The 20,952-nt window shown below is 48.2% G+C and overlaps 1 protein-coding gene across 1 annotated transcript in view; it reads right to left on the reverse strand.

Moving 5' to 3' along the window:
- Positions 1 to 20,952, reverse strand: part of HBS1L (HBS1 like translational GTPase) — a 1,647,668-nt gene that overhangs the window by 330,754 nt on the left and 1,295,962 nt on the right. Inside the window, exon 11 of the mRNA XM_069606737.1 lies at positions 11,980 to 12,048. Within this exon, the coding sequence (XP_069462838.1) occupies positions 11,980 to 12,048 (69 nt within the window). The remainder of the gene's footprint in view (positions 1 to 11,979; positions 12,049 to 20,952) is intronic.

Consider the following 20,952-nt stretch of genomic DNA (forward strand, 5'->3'; position numbering starts at 1 on the left):
CCCAGCGGGGCACATTTATAGGTTGAATCTTGCCCCTATGGGTGTGTCTAGGGGTTCCCCATAGGATGCCCTTCAAATCGTCAGGTCGGGTGGTAGCTTTCTATAGTTTAATATGTGGAAGATCCACCAAAGGTTGCTACCACCATTTAGAGTATTGTATCTTGGAGGCGAGATAGTATCAATAGATGTCCGGGTAATCCAGACCTTCAGCGGTGTATGGTAGAGTCAATGTATCGAGTGCAACCCATGCCTGTCCCCCTGCCCATACTAATCTAGATAGCAGTGACTGAGTGCGTTTCGAGTACCTGGCAGGTGGAATCAGTGAGATGTTATTAAAGATGAATAGCAGCTTGGGGACCACGACCATCTTGGCCAATGCCAGTCGTGCTGCTTGTGATAGGGGGGAGGTAGATCCAAATAGCGACTCTGCGCTCCAAATGTTCGAGGGCTGCGAGATAGTTGTCCTTGAAGAGTGTAGATGGGGAGGTGGAGACTCTTATGCCCAAGTATCTAATTCCCCCCAGGCACCACCAAAAATCAGTACCGACATCTATCTGAAGTGCTGTAGATGTAATAAGGAGAATTTCTGATTTGGACTAATTGATTCGTAACCCTGAGAATCTGCCGAACAATGCAATTTCCAGTACCAGGGGTTGCAAGTTTTATTTTGGGTTTTTAATGTACACCAGGTTGTCATCTGCATAAAGGGAAATAGTTGAAGTGTGTGAGAAGATCTACACCCCTCTATATGAATGGAACTCCCTAAAGGCGCATGCAAGAGGTTTGACGGTTAGTGCAAAAAGCATGGGAGAGAACAGGCATCCACGTCTTGTACCTCTAGTTGGATAAATGCTCTCTGAAATCAGCTGATTTGACAATATCGCGGCTTGTGGGGCCGAATAAAGCAGTCTAATCCATTGTATGTATTGAAGACCCAGACCGGTTCTACAGAAGATTTCAAATAGAAAGGGTCATTCGACAGAGTCGAAGGCCTTCACTGTGTCTAGTGCTGCAACTACTATGGGTACGTCATCATTGACATTGTTCATTAGTGAGAACCGCCGCCTCAAGTTATTTTGTGTGGATCTGCCTGGGATAAACCCTGCCTTGTCGGGGAGGACTATGGTGCACATATGTGGGATGAGTCTATCAGCTAGTAGCTTTTCCCTATCCTTGCGGATCGCCCAGGCAAGTGTGCGGCTGGGTCTACCTCCTTTGGAATATTTTGTAGCCAGTACCGGGTCCCCCAGATACCCATCCTCCCTGCTCGCGATCTCGAGGTGCTCAAGTCTCAAGGTGCTCAAGTCTCTTACTGGATAACAATTTCTCAGTCTGCGGATCCCTCCCACGACTCTATGTTCCATGTCTTTAATATCTTTTTCCAGGTTACAGACCGAACCCCTCAGGGATTTAAGAACTCCCCCGCCCCCTTCCTTCAAGATACAGCAACCACTAATGAAGACTTTAAAGGCCTCTGACACAGTTCTAAAGTCAAGCTACAAATCTGTGTTATTTGGAAATATTCCAGGATGTCTTCATGGATCCCAGCCAGGAATACCCAGTCTTCCAGGGCAGAGGGGCGCAAGCGCCACCACACAGGGTGTAACACTGTACCAGGGATGGAAATGGATACAACTATTGGGGAATGGTCGGAGAGCGTCCTTGGCAAGTTGTGTCGTCCCTAGCAGGGGGGCGGTCAGCATAATGTAGTCTATCCTAGATGGACTATTGTGGGCCCCCGAATAAAATGGAAACTCCCCGATAGTAGGGTCTTGGTATCTCCACACATCCCCCAGCCCAAATGATTTTGCTATGTCCCCCCCAAGCAGTGGCAGCTTTGGATAGGGTCGTTTGGGTTGTCATTGATCGATCTAGGTCCAAGGACATGGCGAAGTTGAAATCACCCACCCATATATTACCTCGTATGCAGAAAATGTATGAATCATTGCCGCACAATTCTGGAACGATTAGGGAGAGTTCGCATTAGGAGCATGTATATTAATGAGAAGAGTTTTGTACCCTGACAATTCCCCAGCTAGAAAGATGTAGCGGCCCCCAGAGGCACATATTTTATCATGTATGTCATGTAATCGAAAACTCAATGACTGGTGGATATAGATTGCGACCCCTCTGGACTGTGAAGAGTAGGAGGATCCATATCTGTGCACCCCAACCCCTAGCCTGTGGGAGAGAGCTGTAAACAGGGAGGTGTGTCTCTTGTAAGCAGAGCACAGCGACCCCATGTACTTTGACATGGTTAATCACCATTTGAAATTTGTTGTTGTTGGTGACCCCTCTGATGTTCCAGGTCATTACTTTTAGTGATTCACCCCCAATGGTCACTCACAGTAGGGCTTGTCAATGAAAAAAGGCAACATGACAGGTATATCCTGGCCAGATACCGCCCCCAACATACCACACATCTTTAACACTTATGAATCTGCAAGCTCAGTCGTCGACTGTGTAGGCACCATGAACATGAAACAACCCTTACCTGCCCCCACCGACACCAAAAACACCAGTATACCGGCATATTACCCATCCCAAATTAAATAAAACACATTTCCAAAAAGACGCAGTGGCTGCGCCAACAGGGTACAGGACGCGGAAGTACTGCTCACTCAAAACAGCGCCAAATCAAGTTTAACTCTATCATGGCGTCGACCCTGTTCTTTCAAGTTTCAGGGCTGGGATGCTCAGTCACATTACTAGAGGATAGGTATGTGCGTATATCAAATGTTAGGGTCCTCTTGGGTCTCAGGAGAGTCAGGTAGCCCAGACACAAAGTGGTCTGCCGATGCTGGGGTAGTGAAGAACCCGGTTTTCTCATTGTGGACAATGCAGAGTTTAGCAGGAAATAGCATAGCGTACCGGATGTTCTTGTTTGTAAGCTTGCTTTTAACCGCCTGATACGTCACCCTTTGCTCCTTGACCTGTGGGCTGAAGTCTGGGAACAGCCGCATGATGGAGGAGTCCCAACCGCAGTTTGCCCTTGTCCCGTGCGGCTCTGAGAAGGATGTCTCTTGTCTCTGTAATTGAGTATCACAGCGATAATGGGTCTATCCGGAGCCCCAGGGGGTGGTTTGGGGGCGAGAGAGCTGTGTGCCTCTCGACCAGGGACATGGAGGATATCAGTGGGCGCTCTGGTATGTCCAGTATGAGTTTTTGCACAAACAGCTACATATTGTCAATGTGTGTAGATTCCGGGACCCCCACTATATGGATATTGTTTCTGCGAGATCTCCCCTCAACATCATCATTCTTGGCTTCCAAACGTTTCACTGATTGTTACAGGGACACCACCTCTCTGTGTAAGGTTAAAAACCTATCCTCATGGTCTCCTATTCGCTGCTCCGGCCCCGCCATATGACAGCACAATTTGTCAATTTGAATGGTGGAGGTCTCAACCCTGCAGGTCAGCTTGTCTATCTTGAGCCCAGGGTGTCTGTACTGTTTTTTAAGGCGAGCAGAGTTTGATTTAAGGTGTGCACATTGATAGCAGTGACGGCCGGGGCTGCCGTTAATAGAGTGGGGGATGGTCCTGATGAGCAAACTGATCAATTTTCGTTTGGTCCCCAGCCTTCCAAAGGTTTGCTAGCGACAAGGGATGACACCCCGCTTAAGAACAAAACAGGGATCCCAGCAGGGTAGGCTATTAAACCAGTGGGCAGATAGAGTCTCACACCCACCACAGGGATATCCCAGGCCAGTAGTAGCAAGGAGGACATAAAAACAGCAGAGTAGAAGATATGTGGTGTCTCCCTATACGGTGTTGTTGCTCCCAACAGGAGAGTGGTACTCAGGCCAGACTTGCCCCTGTGCGCCTTAATCAGGTGGGTTCTGGAATGGGTGTCGCGTGGCACAGTATCAATCCAGCAGGAGGTCAGCGTGCCTGAGAAGGTAGGCACAGAGTGCAGGATGTGGCGTTGTGCCTGCAAGGTGGCCCAACCATCTCCCCCACACCCCAGGCTGGAGACATGGCTGGAGGGCGTGGCGCAGCCCAAAATGAGAGCTACAATGGAGCATTTAACATGGGGAGCGGGTCTCAACAGACCAGATGCGCTCACCCTGGTTTCAGGAAGGGCTCCCAGCAGGGCGCAAGCCGACAGTTCTGGGAGCGGGGTAACTCCTATGGAGCCAAACTCACCAGAGTGGTATCTCGGGCCACGTTGCAGATCCACAGCATCAGGAGGCTGGTCCTCGAATCCCCCTCACCCGGCAGCCCCCACTCAGATCTTCAAAGGCAGCGGAGGAGCTGGAGGCCTGGCCGAGTCAGTCCCCATGTCAGCTCTCCCCGCGTCGCAGCACCTGGCCTCGATGTCAGCCGCTGGGGCCTGATCAGCGGTTAGCAGCACGGAGACCGGGCATAAAAGGGATCAGGTGGTGCCCTGCAATGTTGTGGGCATGGAGCAGTTGTTCACAGCCCCTGATTGACACGTTAGAGCAGGATATTGAAGGATTTACGGTATCGCCAATTGCAAGCTCTTTCAGGCAGCCATCTTACTGCCACCAACAGCGCCACCCCACGTGTGGCAGCTCAAAGTGATTAATCTCAACAGCCACTGCCAGACTATGCGCAAGCATAGGCAATCAAGTTCTTGCTCCCACTATCAGTGCTCCCTTTAATTGTGGCCACAAGCATTAAGAACAGCGTTCCCAAGGAGTAATTATATTACACAAACACAACGTCATGCTGGATTCCTTCTGCCTATAAATGCTGCAATATTATATATTCTTATTATCCTACTTAAAGACACTCAATGAATCAGCTTTGGTAAGATGAAAGGCTGGGTGGGCCATACCTGGATCTTAACTGGAAAAGTGCAGGCTGGCCCCATGTCAGATGTGAACACCTAACTCATGAGTTATTAACATGTGTGAGGTGTCAGAAATGTGAGGCAGACAACTTCTTGGTAGAGGTTTTTCATAAGATGCCATTTTATTAACTAAAAAGGGTTTGACAAATGCATCACTATCCCTAACCTAAAGAACATGTTCCTGCCTGTCAAAATAAACTAAATTAAACAGTTATACATACATCAAACTCATAAAGGGTACATATGGCAGTTCAAATATAACAGAAATAACAGTTATGTCTAACATACATCTAATAACTGTATATCCTTGTAACCTGGCTTGGATCCCCTTCCCCAGATTCAAAGCAGGATTTTCAATCAACAGTTCAAAATAGAAAAGTTCAGTTTTGTAACAAAGTTCTGATTATAAAGTTCTTCTTGTTCCAAAAAGTATTTCACTTGGATTTAAACCAACAGTTCATTTGGATGACACATCTTTATCTCTCCACTTGTAGCAAGAGCTCAACATAACTTCTTCTTAATGAGCAAAGCACTCTCACAAGTCCTCTGCATGTAATTCCAAAACACTTTCCACTTGTGTCAAAGGGAGCCATACAACGTCGCCTTCTTAAGAAACAAAAACACTTCCACAATTCATCTGTATCAACAATAAATCTTGGGAGGATAGCTCAGTAGCAACGTGCTCGCCTTGCAAGCAAGATGACACGGAGCATCACAGTTTTCGAACCCCGGGTCCGCGCATAGAAACCTCTGGGCGCATTATAAATAACCTATCATATCAATGTATTGTCAGGAAATGTCTTCCTGGTCCACTAACCTGCCAGGATTACCACTATAAAGTCCCTATCCTGGTATACTCACCTGCCAAGACAAAAGTGGTAAAGTTTACTTCAAACCATTTCGGAAAGTCTTCAACTTTCAACAACTTCAGAATGTATTACTTCTTCAGGGAAGACATTATACAATTTGGTGCTGTTTGTTCCACTCTTGTGATTGCTACATACAATGGAGGTTATACTCCTCATACAATGGAGGTCATACTCCTCGCCTCCTGAATGCTTTCTATTATAGGGCTTCTTTCCTGCCACTCTTACTGTTACATCAAACACCTGCTGACAATGTCTCTCCCTCACACTTGCTCTTCTTTGGATTAGACAGTGCTTGGCGAGTTCTTTTCCAAATATTGCCTCTTCCACACTCTGGCAATAAGGGTTATAATTAGCTTGCAGCAGTTTTGCCCTCTCTTGGCAAGAATGGTTACTGCTAATTTGTTTTAGTTTTGCCCTCTCTTGGCTTTAGCAATTATGTTGGCTTTTATTGCAATAATTATAACCTTTCCTTTTTTGTCGGTTCCCAAAGTCCTTATCACGCCACTTTAACTTCTTTATGCCAGTTCAGTAATCAAAATAACTGTTAATGGCCAGCAGGCGATTACGAAGAGTATCGGGGTTACCCAACCAAACTCACTGGTGGCTGCATACGATTCTGCTTGCTCAGCTGCCACAGTGCCGTCTGCTTCCTCTACCACCTCCTGCCCGGCAAACTGCTTCAATTCACTTACCATGGGCTGCATTGGTCAGGAAAGGAGCGTTATTTGCTCCTTAAGCACTGCAGTGCTCGCCTGCCTCCAGAGCACAACTGACAATAAAGAGAGCCTCTCTATCCGGGGTGAAAGCTGTTCTCAACTGCAGCGCAACCTCTGCATACAAGGTCATCAAAAATAAAGACATCTCAAGATCATCATCCACTCTGACAATAGCAGCATCTCTGTTCCCCCCCTTCTTCTGCTGCCACTGCAACGTGGAGTCTCTGCAATCACTATACCTCCTACTTCTCCCAATGGCCTGCACCTGAGGGGGTCTTAAATACTCAAAGGTCCCGCTCTGGTGTGGGTCATGAGACACACTAGACCGCATATTGCAGCTTAGTGCACCTGAATCCCTTGTCCTCGTCCCAGTACTTTGGGCATTGTGGGACTTGAAGTTCCTAATGTTCAGATTACTTCTTTTGTTCTGAGTATTGTCTTCAATGTTATAATTAATTACACCTTCAAAAAGAGTTTTAAAAGGGCTCAATGATTGGTCTGAATTTAAAGAAATAGCTTCATCAGAATTTAACGTATTAATATTCTGATGTCCACATCTAGAATTCTCCTGTTCTTTACAAGAGTTTTCACTACTATACGTGTGTGCAACTTTGCAAAGAGAAGTCTTTCTCTTGATAAATGATTGATTCAGTTTTAAGGGAGAATCATAGGAAGCCAGAGCATTAATGTTCTGGTTCCTATGTTGATTATGACCATTTTCACAACCAACAAGATGGATATCTTTGGGAAGGGAAACCTCACTCCGACAACAAGCCATTATATACTCTGGTATTGCAGAAATCTCTCCAGTTGAGGAAGACAAATACTGCATCGCTACCAACTGAGTCTTCCTATTCCCTCGGGCCCTTCTCCTCCCAGGTGATTCTCCTGACTAATACGACCCCCCAGGATTAGGATCAGATAGAGGTTGCCTTCCTATGGACACCTGGGAAGAGACTTTAGGTAGGGTCTTTGTGAGGACTCCGCAGGATTCATCATACATGGTACAGGCTAAACAGTGCTTAGAAATTCCTGGTCTCCTACAGTCCTGCGGTATCATGTTCCTACCTGCTTGAACAGCGATACATTGGTGATGAAGCCACTATGGCAATGACACTTGATATTGTAGGTGATCTTCCAGGAGTTGCAATAGGTTACAGAAGGGAGCATGGATCAACTGAAGACATTGAATAAGAGACTTTTGGGGTCATTAAGAATGTTGGGTCTTTCAACAAATGTTTCTTCTTGCCCCTTGGATGAAACCAGAAAGGATTTATCTTACGGAAGACCTCGTAAGAAGACAGGAAGCTTTCAATATTCAACTCTTTCAGCATGGAAGCCTCTCCTCAGTATTCAAGGCTCTCATTGGATCGTGGGATCTTGGCATTGAAGGATCTCTTGATGTCAAGGAATCTAAACTTTGAGGAAGTTCTGATATTGAAGACACTCTCACAACAGTGATTCCCGTAAAGGCAATTACACCATAAATGTTAAACAATCAAATACATGTTCTGCAGTACATCAGAGAGTAACAATGTGTCACAGAAGGTGCTAAGGTAGTATATTCAACCCTGCTTACTTAGAGCATAAAAGCACCAAGCTGATGACTCTAGAAGCATGCTAGGATGGCTTACCTTAAGAAAAGAGCAAATGCAGATAGCATTTGGTCTTTTCCCAATGTCTGACCCAGCAAAGAAAGCACACATTACAAAAAGATCCAGCATAATGGCTTTGGAGGCAGGAGAAACTAAATGTCTAGAAAAACAGTTAAAATGATCTTATTTTCACCATAGAAATGCATTCAAAAGGTAAGGGGATAACGAAAGAGGTCAATTGGAACATATAAAAACCGTAAATAAGCAAAAAAGCTTATAAAGCTTTATCCAGCTTTCCGAGAGAGAGCTTTAACTGTCATTGTGGTGCATGAGGGTATGTTGGAGCAACTTGGCTGCCTCAAAGTAACAAAGTCAGTTTCCTGCTGGTTTTCCAGCTGTGATCACCCCATGTGCTTTTTACACATGAAATTAGTTTTCTTGCTATTGTTCAAATGATTTCAAATATGTTCAGTGATATGATAGGTTATTTATAACGCGCTTAATACCGAGAGGATTCTAAGCGCGGACCCGGGGATCGAACCTGTGTTGCTGAGTGTAGTCTTGCTTCCAAGGCAAGCATGATGCCCCTGGGCCATCTTCCCGAGTGTTTATGAATGTCACACAAATTACTCTATGGCCGATGGGTAGTTAACACATTTTTATTTTAGGTAGTGGGACAAAGGACCATCTCTCTCGCATCTCCTTTGGGATGTCCTCCCCAGCCCAGTCTTCTGTAACTCCTGGTTAGTACTACCAACCGGTAACCCCTACTTTCTAATTGCTGATTTAGGCTGCGGATGACACCCTAGACAATGGCTCTCTAAGCTCCCTCATGGACTACCTAGCTCCCTCTATTCTATCCCATTGTTAGTGTCCTACCGGGAGATGGGAAGTGCCATGCACTTAAGCAGTTGAATTTAGACTTGTTCACTCACGCCCACATTTACTTCTTCCGTCTACTCTTACTATCTCACCCTACAACACCTACCACTCTCCTGACCCTTTGATCTTCCACTCCTCGTAAACTTTGCTTCTACCCTTTGAGCTCACCACTGCACACACTGCACCTCTCTACTCTCCATCTTCCGCTACTACTCTCCTCCCCCAAAACGACTCAAACACCAGTCTTTCACTCGGTATCAACCACTTCACATTTACTCCATACACTAACTTACTCTACTCAGTGGCTACCAAAACACGAACACTCAAACTGCAGAACCACTTTCACTGCTAAATCAATTATATGATACAAGTCATTTATCTCACCTGCTGCACAAATCTCCTCCTCAAGCTTCCCACCCTCTTTCCTCTTGCTGATCTGTTGTTCCATCTCCACTATTGAACTCACCCAGATAACCCTCACTTCCCATTTCCTTTCACTTGCTTAATTCCCCTCTGACTTCCCTACCTGGGATGGGTATATGTGATGAGAATGCATAAGAAGAGGGCATAAGCCCTGCCAACTTTCTCCATAGGGCTGGCCGAACACTGTTGATGGCAGTGCAGAAGGACCAATGTTTATCTTCATGATTTGGGTCCCTTTCCTAAGAGATTTCCTGATAAGTCTGATTGAGTGGTATGGGTCGATCCACTTTTTGGTCTGTGGTGACGTAGGGGGCTTCTATGTGGCTGTGCAGATTGTCTGCACCTCTTGGCCACTCCATAGTGCGACAGTGCATGCATGCAGGTCCTGTCAGGAGCGGGAGGGAGCCCAACCCACCTGGGTGGCGGAGCCTGTGTGGTCAGGCCCCCTTCCCTGCCCTCGCTTACCTGAGGGTGGGCAGGACCACGGTGGACCCTGCTGTAGAAAAAGGAGGATTCGGCAGGCCGCAGAGCATGTAGTATGCAGCGGGGTGTGCCTAATGTAGCAATACTGGCAGGGGCCATGCAGCAGAGGACTGCCAGTATCCCTGGGAGTGCTACACTGCCATAAAGGAGAATGATGCTGCCTAAGCTTTAGGAGTTGACGCAGCATCCAGAAATGGAGCCTGCACGCCACCAAAAACCCACCATGGATTATTGTTTAAAAACAAAGGCCTTACTGGCAAAGTCCCCAGTAAACCACCAGGGAATGGTGAAATAAAAGCAGGCCTATCCTCAGCCCCAGGGAAGACGGAACAGAAGTTACCTTCTGGCTAGTGCAATGCCATTGTAAGAAATGCGGCAAAAGGGGGGCAGGGTTTAACAGCCCTTATCAGCCCTCGCAGACTCAACCCCTGTCACACGCCTGGAGACAGGTAGGTGATTCACCAGGGTAAGTAACCAATCCTAGGAGGGGTGGGGTATTTAAGTAAGCATGCAAGAGTGGCCGAGTGTGGGTTAGTTGGGTGAGGACATGAGATGGAGAAGGACATCTGAGAGACCAGAGAGTGGGAGAGGGAAAGGAGGGTGTAGGCTACTGGAAGGCAGGGGGTCTTTGAAGTGTTTGTGTGCGAGACTGGAGAGCGTTGGGAGTAGAGATAGAGTAGGAGCAGCAGAGAGGTGATAGTAGTAGTTGGCAGTAGACACAATAGGTAGCGGGAGTATCAAGTGAGAGGAATAGGAAGTAGAGTAGTAGTTGGTAGTAGAGGGGGATAGCGAGCGATAGTGAGTGGAAGCACCAGTAGACTGACTGTAGTAGGAGGAGAACGAAGCAAATATAGTAAAAAGATAGCGTTAATAACAGAGTAGGAATGGTAGTAGAGGAAGAGTAAAAGGAGTGAAAGGTATTGGGAGAATAGGAGTAACTAGCGGTAAGAGTGGAGAGAGATAGACTATAACAAGAACAATAGCGAGAAGGAAGGAAGTAGAGTGGAAGGAACGAGGAAAGAAAATGAGATAACAGGAGGTAGAGACAGTAAGAAGCGCAGGAGTTGAGAAGTAAGAGAAGTCAAATCAAAGGATGGAGGTAGAAAGGCGTAGTGAGAGACCGGAGGGACAGCAGTACAGCGGGAGAACTTCTTAGAAACCAAGTGTAGCGAAGGGTCATGTAGGAATGCATGTGTAAGAAGAGAGAGAGAGTGACACCGGATGAAAGGAGGAGCCTTCCAAAAATTCCCTATAGTACTAAGTGGGATAGTTTAGGGAAAGTATATAAAATCCCAGGGGAGTTAGTCAGCCGTCGTCTTAGGGAAGTCACCCTTAGCTTCAGAAAGAGGTAACATAATAGGTGGCACTGATATATAACTAACATCCCCTCTAAGGAAAGCCTGGGCTAGGGAGGGTGTAACCCGGCAGGAGGCGGTAACCCGGCGGGAGACAGAGGGACGGCCTTAGCGCCAAACTTCCTAAAGAAACAGCTTAGCCCTGAGACCTACCCAGGAATCCTTCAGACCAACAACTTGGAATTTTAAATAAATACCCTTGGAACTTCTTCCAGTTTCCAGCATGGTCATTTGTTATTTGTGGTGGGCCACCTCTGCTGCTGGGTATGAAAGTGGATTCTCGTTCACTCAATCGTGGGATAAAAGCATCTGTGGTGTGTGCCTTCCCTGGGTTTGCAGTTCTCCTCTGCGGCTCTCTCCCTCTTTGTGTTGGCTGTAGGCTTGCAAGCTTCTCTTGTCTGCAGTTTCAGGTATAGTTAGGAATAGAAAAAAACTAGCAAGCATCTATTTAAGGAGACAAGGCTGGAGACAAGGGTCTGCACAATAAAATACTAGCACAGTGGAGTGGTAGGAAAAATGGCTCCTCTTCTGATGCGTCTGTCCGCCCATGGATGGCTCCCTGGATGGGAACTGATTCTGGCCGAAAGGGGCCCTTGCCCACTCAACAAGGCCAGAAAACTGGCCTTGTGATGTGTACATGAAGAAAGCATTCTCAATCATGGGATTTTCAAACTTTTGGTGATTAAAAGGCAATGTACACTCTAACAGGATGGATAATTCAGACTTGCCTGCTTAGGCAGGTTTCAATTCTCTCTCCTTACATTCCCAAATATGACATTGATGAAGCTAAGCAGCAGTCTATTGGCTCAAAGCGCAATATCATTTTAAAGTGAACCAACCTTTAAAAACATCTGATGCGCATAGTCTAAATGGTTTTTCTACGGACCGTTGTGGTGACTTGAAGGAATCTAAAAAAAGAGAAACACAATGACAATTTAAAAAACACAGTCAAGAAGTATTTCAATTAAGACATTTATAATTTCATCCAGACACTTTATGCCTACTTTTTTAACACAAAAAGGAATGCAGTGCTCAACAAACTTGAAAGTTTGGTGGACTGTCATTCATTACCATATTTTGCCTCAAACTAAAAAACAAAAGATTACTCCCCCAAACCGTTTTGTATACGCTTAAATGAACTTCTGTGAATAGTGTCCTGTATTGAAGGCATAGCCATGGACAGTTAGCATATAAAAATAAATGTAATGAGGAAAGCGGAGGAGCAGGTCACATATCTGGTCCATGGTCTGGAGGATTGGCACACATCTGACTTCGCCACTGCTCCCATCTCAATATAATCATCAAAAGTAAATGGGTGAACATATAGATGATGGGTGAACTTCTAGGTGAATGGAAGAATGAACGGGTTGGCATTTTAAAGGAGGGAGCCAGGAAGAACAAACAAGCGTTTGGAACTGGAAAAACAGTCTATGGGTTGGCGACCTCCATGTTGGACAAGCAAATGAATAGATAAAAGATTTGCATAGGGGCCCAACGACCTGAATAGTCTCACCCCTTGATACAGACTGGACAGAGCATCGAGATGCTTCACAGCCAGAAAACTTCAAATATCTCAAGTAAAAAAAAAGACTAACACTAGCGCCGAATGACTTGACATGCAAGACCTGGCTCTTTGGAAGAGCCTCTCACACGGACATAGGGAAGAACAGAACTTTCTCAAAGTCACGAGGAATTCTGGGAAGCAATCCTTACTATATTATTAATGTGTTTGTGGAACATAAAAGTTTCCCCGAAACATGGCAATCTGTGGTAATATTTCCTATCTGTAAGAAAGGTCTCAGAGATCTGCCCAATTCTGTAGCCCTATTACACTTTTAAATTCTCAGTTCAACGTTTTTGGTAGAGCTATCTTGGCTAGAATACAAGCTTGGGTATCCAGGGAAAATGTCTTCTCCAAATTTGAACTTGGTTTTAGAGAAGGCCTAGCTACAAATGAGCAGACCATAAATTGTTATTTGGTAGTAGCAAATTGGCTGTGGCTGAGGCAAGGGTCTCCCTCGTCTTTTTTTACCTGAACTTTGCCTTTGATAAGGTGAATAGGGACATTTTATGGCAGTGTTTGAGAGATTATAGTCGTCCGGAAGATCTAGTTCAAATTCTAACCCTTGTCCATCGAAATCTAAGAGTAGGTGTCAGAGATGGCAGCAATGGGCGTTGTACCAAGTGGTTCCCAGTAGAAACCGGAGTGTGGAAGGGCTGCGCAATGGCCCCATTTTTGTTCTCATTATGCATAAATAGACTCATGGACAGACTTGTTGCATGTAATGAGAATTTACCCTATTTTGGAAAATTATTAATTCCTGTACTGGCATATGCAGACAATATGTTTTTAATCACCAGAACCCTACGGGCCATTCTAATGCTCATTAATGTGTATACTCTATGGACAGCTTGTATTTGGATATCAATGTTAGTAAATCGGTTCTAACAATTTGCCAGACTAATCCTAGAAGACAGGTGGGTCCCTCTCCTTTTACAATTAAGGGTATAAAATTAAATCATGCAACATATGATTATTTAGGTATGACCTTTACCCCATCCCTTTCAAGTATAAAACACTACATCAGACAAGCAAACAGTATGGCCCGAGCAATAGGAGGTGTATCTCGTTTAACAGAAATGTTTAAATGTTCACCTAATCAGTTGATGCTAAAAATCTATACATTGATTCCAAGATGGCTGCCGACGCGTGAGGACATGTCTCACAGATCTCCGTGCAGGCCCACTCTAAACAGTGCCTCCTTTCACCTTTACAGGCTTTACGACAAGAGTTAATCCCCCCCCCACGCCTTTTATTTGAAGAAAGTCCTAAGGCGGCGTGAAACCAGCCAGCCGCGATACTTGCGGGGAGTGAGGGTCTCTCCAGGAGAAGAAAACACACACTACGGAGCACCGGCCCAGCAACGCCTGTGCTGTCTGCGCCATCAAAGAGGGTGCAGGGGACAAACAGAAGGTAAGCGAACAAAGCTAAAATCCTGAACACAATAAACCAGGATGCCTGGACAAGAGAAATTCACAACCCCTCCCCCCACCCCAATTGGAACTCAGGAAAAGTATCGGCACACCGGAGTGGGGGCAAAGGAGGGGCACAAAGAGCGGATGAGTAGAACTCCTCCCCAGCGGCTTATACCTGAAGCAAGCCCAAGGAGTCATGACCCTCGAGATCGAAGTGTGGCACTAAGGTGTCAGGAATTGGCACCCAGCTGAATCAAGCACTGGGCCAGCAGGTGCGGAAGGGGGAGCCTCGGAGCAGGAGGTTCTCCAAGCAGCCGTGGCTCCAGTAACAAAGAGGGACCAGGGAAAATCACAGTTGGGACAGGCGGCTCCCACAGCAGAGGTGAGGGACAGAGCAGCAATGCCCCGAGAAGAAGAAGTAAGTGTCGGTGAGGGTGGGGGAAGATTGCAAAGGGGTGCACCCACCCCCCCAACTAACAAACCAGCCAGCCGCATTACACACGAGGCGTGGGGGTCCCTCTGGCAAAGCAAGCGCGCACTACAGGCACTGGCCCAGCAACATCTGCACTGTCAGTACCATCAAGGAGGGCGCAGGGGGACAACAGGAACAAAGCGGACAACGGTTGAGCCCATTCACAAGAACCCCCCCAGTGGAACACAGGAAAAGTAGCAGCACACCATTGGGGGGGTGTAGGAGGGACACAAGGAGGAGAGGAACACTCTTGGAGTGGGCCAAAAACAAAAGTCTGACCGCCCCTCCCTCCACATTAGAGACACATTACTCAACCGGCAACCTCAACCTCGAGGGAGCCAAAAAGGAGCTACTCCAATGTCTAGGACCAAAGGCAAGACAGGCCTGAAACAGTGGCCGGAGGAGGGGCAGGGCTCCCTGCCATACAGCTGAAGGGGACCTCCTGGTGCCTCCCTCGTCCCGGAGGTCCTGAGGATAATAGAATATAGTCAGCAGAAGGATCTAGTCTAAGGAGGGAGAGCTTACACAACCGAAGTGAGGACCGTTACCACCAGGAGCACCTTAAGGAGGAGGAGGACACGGAGGAAAAACCCTACAGATGCCAGGGGCCAAGGCAAAAACCGCTTCGTTCAACTCCAAGGGGTCAACTGAACCGCAAGTAGGCCAACTGGAGTGTTGCTGGAGGCAGCAGCAGGGAGAGGTACAAGAACCAGCCATTGGGAAACAGCTAGAAGGTGGATCCAGGGGGAGATCACACACACCATGGCCCTGAACAAGGATGATCTGCAAGAATGTCTCAGAGGCATGGAAGACAGATTGATGAGCTCATTTCAGGATCAAATGATAAAAATGAAGGAAGACCTCCATAGCTCATTGCAAGAAGTCAGGAAGAAAATTACTGACCTTGGCAGCAGAGTGGACATCACTGAGAGGGGGCTGTCGGAGGTTGTAGAAGACGTCAAACAAAACAGCGACCTTTTGGAACAGGTAGCTATGGCCACCCACAACCTAGAAATACAGGCTGAGGACTTGGAGAATCGCTCCCGCAGGTCGAACATTCGAGTCAAAGGTCTGAACGAGGAGCTCCTAGACGCTGACCTGCAACAATGATTCAAGAGCCTCCTGACAGATTTAACCTAAGGAAGACAAGATTGACCGAGTACATAGGGTGGGACACAAGAGAAGAGAGCCTGGCGCGAGAACACGAGCCGTCCTAATAGCCCTATCTTCCTACACGATGAAGGAGGACATACTCCAAGCAGCTAGGGCTCACCAGGGAATAACGATCAATGGATACCTGATTCACCTCTACCAAGACTTGGCACTAACCACACTGCAAAAGAGGAAGGCTATGAACCCACTTACAAAAATCTTAATAGCGAAAAACATTGCATATGAGTGGACGTTCCCATTTGGCTTACTCATACGAGGAAAGACTGGCATCAATAAACCTGGAAGAAGAGGACTTCCACCAACCGCAACTGCCCAAATCCACCCAACCAGGCAAAGCCAACAGACTCTGGGAATGGTCTGGACACAGAGGCAGGAGAGGAGGCAGAGAAATAACTTTGAAGGGTCTGCAGACCAAATGAAGGGAAACAAAAATGACCAAAATCACCAGTAGTATAGAGTCACTGAACTGGAATGACCTTTCCTATAGAGATATGGGCGGGCCACAATCGAGAGGATGTAAAGAAGGGGCACTAGAGCGATGAAAACGAAAGGGGTCCGGATGGAGGGAAGAGCAGGAGTCGACCATGGAATCAGTTAAGGGGTGTAAGGTAGTTCTTGGGAACTCAGGCCCTGACCAGGAAAAAGGGAGGCGGGAGGATTGGGCAGCATAGGGGAAGTTGGGTTTTTAGATGTTGGGAGAAAGAGGGTTATTAAGGGACTTAAGGGAGGGGGGGAGAGGAGAGGGGATCCAGACCGGCAGAATCTCTTCAAATGTTGGTAATAGCATAGTGATGATACCAAGAAAGGGTAACGCCCATCACAGGAATAATGGCAAATTACATTGTGCAATGTACAGGGATTAAACTCGCCCGTTAAGCGCAAAAAAGTCAAACGGATAATTAGATGCTACCAGGCGGACATCATTATGTTGCAGGAGACCCACATAAAGAAATCAGACAGGTCTCTTCCCAGATTTCAACACTTTACACACATACACCAAGCAAATGCCCTAGTGTGGACAGCAGGAGTATTAATAGGCTTCAGAAGTTGTCTTCAAGCGCAAGTCTTAGCTACACTAGAAGACAAGCTGGGGAGGTACTTATTCTTACCAGTGCAAATGGGGGTAAAGAGAATGACCTTGGGGACTAGATACGCACCAAACGGCAACCAGGCCAGCTTCCTTCACCAAGTTATGCTGAAACTAGAAATGTTTGCAGAGGGTGAGATCATCCTCACAGGGGACTTCAAATTGGCTTGGGGCACCTCCAGAGATAGAAGCACAAGGTGCGCCTCAGGGGCGTAATCCTCTGCCCAAGCACTTAAGGGAGGTCTTTGACAGCTTAGCCCTTAAGGATGTGTGGCGTGAGATGAAATTATAAGTTACTCACCGTAGTGACTAACGTACTCTTAGTCCTTAGTCCCCCTTCCTCCATACTGCATGGGCGTCCCTCGCGAGGGGCGGGAGACGGAACCTTTTTCACCAGAAAAAACCTTCTTCCCCTTTAAATTTAGAGGCGCACAGGGGTGCGGCCTTCGGAGCATGCGCTGCCCTGACTCTGCCCTCCGGCACCACACCTCAGTCCCAATAGACGCGTCGACATTAGAATTAAGATTGCCTAATGACACCAGTTTTATTAGGGGGTAGGCTGGTGGGATGTATGGAGGAAAGGGGACTAAGGACTAAGAGTATGTTAGTCACTACGGTGAGAAACCTATAATTACTCTCAAGTCCCGTCCCCTTTCCTCCATACTGCATGGGCGATTACAACTGAATGTAGCCCCAGGGTGGAGAGGAAACCCTCCATGTGGCCACCCTGCTTAGGACTTGCCAGGGGACATGCCACTGGCAAGCAATGGCAGTTGCCTTGGCTCTGACCATGTGGGCATCCATGTTGGCTGGCGGTGGTTTATGCTGTCCCTCATAGGCTTCTTTGATGGCCGAGACAATCCACTGGGCTATGGAGGCCTTGGATGCCTGATACCCTGGTCTTGAACCTCCAAAGGTGATGAATAGTGTGTCCGACTTGTGGAAGCTCCTAGTCCTGTCCAAGCAGAATTTCAGGTGACGCCTGACGTCAAGGCAGTGCAGAACTTTCTGCGCATCGTCTTTGGGCTCAGCAAAAAACGTGGATAGCACAATTTCCTCGTTCAGATGGAATGCAGAAGACACCTTAGGAAAAAACGTTGGGTGTGTCAGCAGGACTACCTTGTCCTTGTGAAACGTAGTGTATGGCTCTGAGGCGACCAGCGCCTCAATTTCACTGATTCTGCGAGCCCGACTAGCAAGGCCGTTTTAATGGTGACCAGCCTGATGTCTACGGACGCCATTGATTCGAATGGTTTGTGCGCCAGGGCACCCAAAACTATGTTGAGGTCGCACACAGGGTGTGGCTTCGTGATGGGTGGGTAGAGCCTGGCGAGACCTGTCAAGTGTTTGACAATCAGGCTGGAGGAGGAAAAGCTCTCCTCCTCCGAGTTTCTGTAAGCCCCAATGGCTGCCAGGTAAGTGCGGCAAGTGTCCACCTGCACGCCTGAATGGGCGAGATGCGCTGAAAAAGAGAACGTTGTCCAGGGAACATGCCAGAGGGTTAATGCTCTTAGAGTTTGCCCAGTGGCAGAACCTGGTCCACTTGCTCTTATACTGGGCCCTGGTATATTTTCTCCCGGCGCCCTGTATGATCTCTAGATTAGCTTTAGAGGGGCTGAGATGTCCTAGCGTGACCTGTTCAGGAACCACACTGTGAGAGCTAATTTCTCTGGTGTGGGGTGGATGACCCTGCCTCCCTGCTGTGCCAGCAGACGTGCTGGGCTCGTCGGCAGGCGAATGGGAGGCCTCTCCGAGAGGCTGAACAGCTCCGAGAACCATGGCCTGGCTGGTCACCATGGAGCTATTAGGATGATGCTGAGAAGGCGAGACTCCTTGATCTTGCAGATCACCCTGTGAATCGGGGGAGTGGGCGGAAAGGCGTATGCTGTCATTCTGTCCCACCTGATCTGAAAGGCATCACCCAGGGAGCCCGGGCCCTGACCCTGCCAAGAGGCGAACAGTTAGCACTTCTTGTTGCCCCAGGAGGCAAAGAGGTCCATCTGGGGGTGGCCCCATTTGTGAAAGATCTCCTGCAGCACTAGGTCGTTCAACTGCCACTCGTAGTTGTCTGCTCCCAGTCTGCTGTGCCCGTCTGCCTCCAGGTTGAATTCCCCTGGCAGGTGGACCGCCGTGAGGAAGATGTTGTTCTCCAGGGCCCATTCCACACATGCTCACTGCCAGCCTGCACAGTGGAGGAGGGGTATGGAACCTCCCTGCTTGTTGATATAGAACATGCTGGTCGAGTTGTCTGTCTGAATGAATGAGGATGACCTTGCCCTCGATGACCGGGAAAAAGGCCCTGAGAGCCAGCCAGCTAGATGGCCTTCAATTCCAGCCAATTGATGTAGTGGTACTTCTCCAGCCAAGTCCAGGTGCCATGGACATAGTGGCTGTCCAGAGTGGCCCCCCAACCCTAGAGAGAGGAGTTTGTGGTGATGGTGACCTGTGGTGTAGGTTGCCGGAAAGGCTTGCCCGTCCTCAGGTTGCAGTCCCCCTGACCACCATGTGAGGTCTGGGTGAAGTGATAGCGGAGCGTTGATCATTTCTGACTGATGGCCCCGTTCCTGGTTCCAGGATGCTGCAAAGTGCAGCTGTATCCTCCTCATCCTGAGTCTCGTGTGGGGGACGGCCAAGAGGACTGCTGCCATGAGACCCAGTAGGTGTTGGTACCACCAGGCCGAGGTCACTTCTCTGCTGAGGAAGTGCACTGTGGCTCGCTTGAGTGCTGTGATCTTGTCCTCCGAGGGAAAAACTTTCTCGGAGCACGTGTCCCAAATGAGGCCCAAGAAGGTCAGTGTCTGCGTGGGCTGCAGCTGTGACTTCTTGAGGTTGAGTGAAAAACCCTGCTTGTGCAGTGTGTTCATAAGAGCGTGGGAGGTATGGTGCACTGCTTCCGGAGATGTAGCCCTGACGAGCCAGTCGTCCGGGTATGGGTAAATATGGTGGCCTTGTGACCTGAGGAGGGCCGCCACCGTGTTCATCAGCCTAGTAAAGACCATGGGGGTCGAGTTGAGGCCGAAAAAGGGAGCACCTTGTATTGGAAATGGTCGCCCATGATCCTGAATCGTAGAAAGAAACGATGAGGCTGCTAGATCGGGACGTGTAGGTACGTGTCCTTCAGAGCCAGGGAGCACATCCTGTCTCCCTTGCACAGTGTCTCCACTATCAAAGCTGGCATAACCATCTTGAATTTTTGTAGAGGTAGGGAGAGGTTGAGGGTGGAAAGGTCCAGCACAACTCTCAGGCCTTCCTGGTTCTTTTTCTGAATGGCGAAAATCCTGGAGTAAAAGCCCACACCTCGCTGGGAGGCTGGGACTTCCTCCACTGCCTGGCTCTTGACGAGCGAACGGATCTCCGCCAAAAGAGTTGCTGTCTCAACCTGTGGGAGTGGAGTGGAGGGGAGGAGGGAGGAGAGGCTGGGATAGGGAGGAGGTACCCCATGGAGACTACAGAGAGGATCCAGGGGTCCGCGAAATTCTGGCGCGAGAAATGTGCATGGAGAGCAAGCCTGCCCCCCCGCCCCCACTGGAGACACGTGGACCCGGAGGGGAGTGTCATGCCTTCTTTCCCTCTGAGGCCGCTCTTGGAAGCCGCGGAAACCTCTGTATGTACAACCCTTCTCAGAGCGTTGCTGTGACAGGGCGTACGGTTTGGGCGTGGTCTTTGTAAGAATGGATAAAGACTTGGCCGTTTGAGAGCTGTTTTTCTTTTTATCCAGCTCATCGTCTGTTGTGGAGTGGAAGAGATCACCCGCTTCGAACGGAAGATCCAGTATGCGTTTCTGGACATCTGGTTTGAATTTCGTAGCACAGAGCCAGGTTGTTCTTCTCATGTCCGTGGCAATACTGATGGCACAGCCAGAGGTGTCAATGTGGGCCACAGAGGACTCCATGAAGTCCAGCGCCACGAGCTTGGCCTCCACCAATTCCCCCCTTGAATTCTGATTGGCTCTGTGCCAGAAGCTCTGGGAGGAAATCTGCAATTTTCCGTTAGAGCCTCTGGTTAACAGCTGCCAGCATGGCATCCGCGTTGGCTTGATGCAGGTGCAAGGACGCGTTGGAATGCAGCTTCTTCCTGTAAGCCTCCAAGATCTTCTCCTCCTTG

Source organism: Ambystoma mexicanum, chromosome 4p (assembly GCF_040938575.1).
Source record: "Ambystoma mexicanum isolate Mex_15411 chromosome 4p, UKY_AmexF1_1, whole genome shotgun sequence".
NCBI lineage: Eukaryota > Metazoa > Chordata > Amphibia > Caudata > Ambystomatidae > Ambystoma > Ambystoma mexicanum.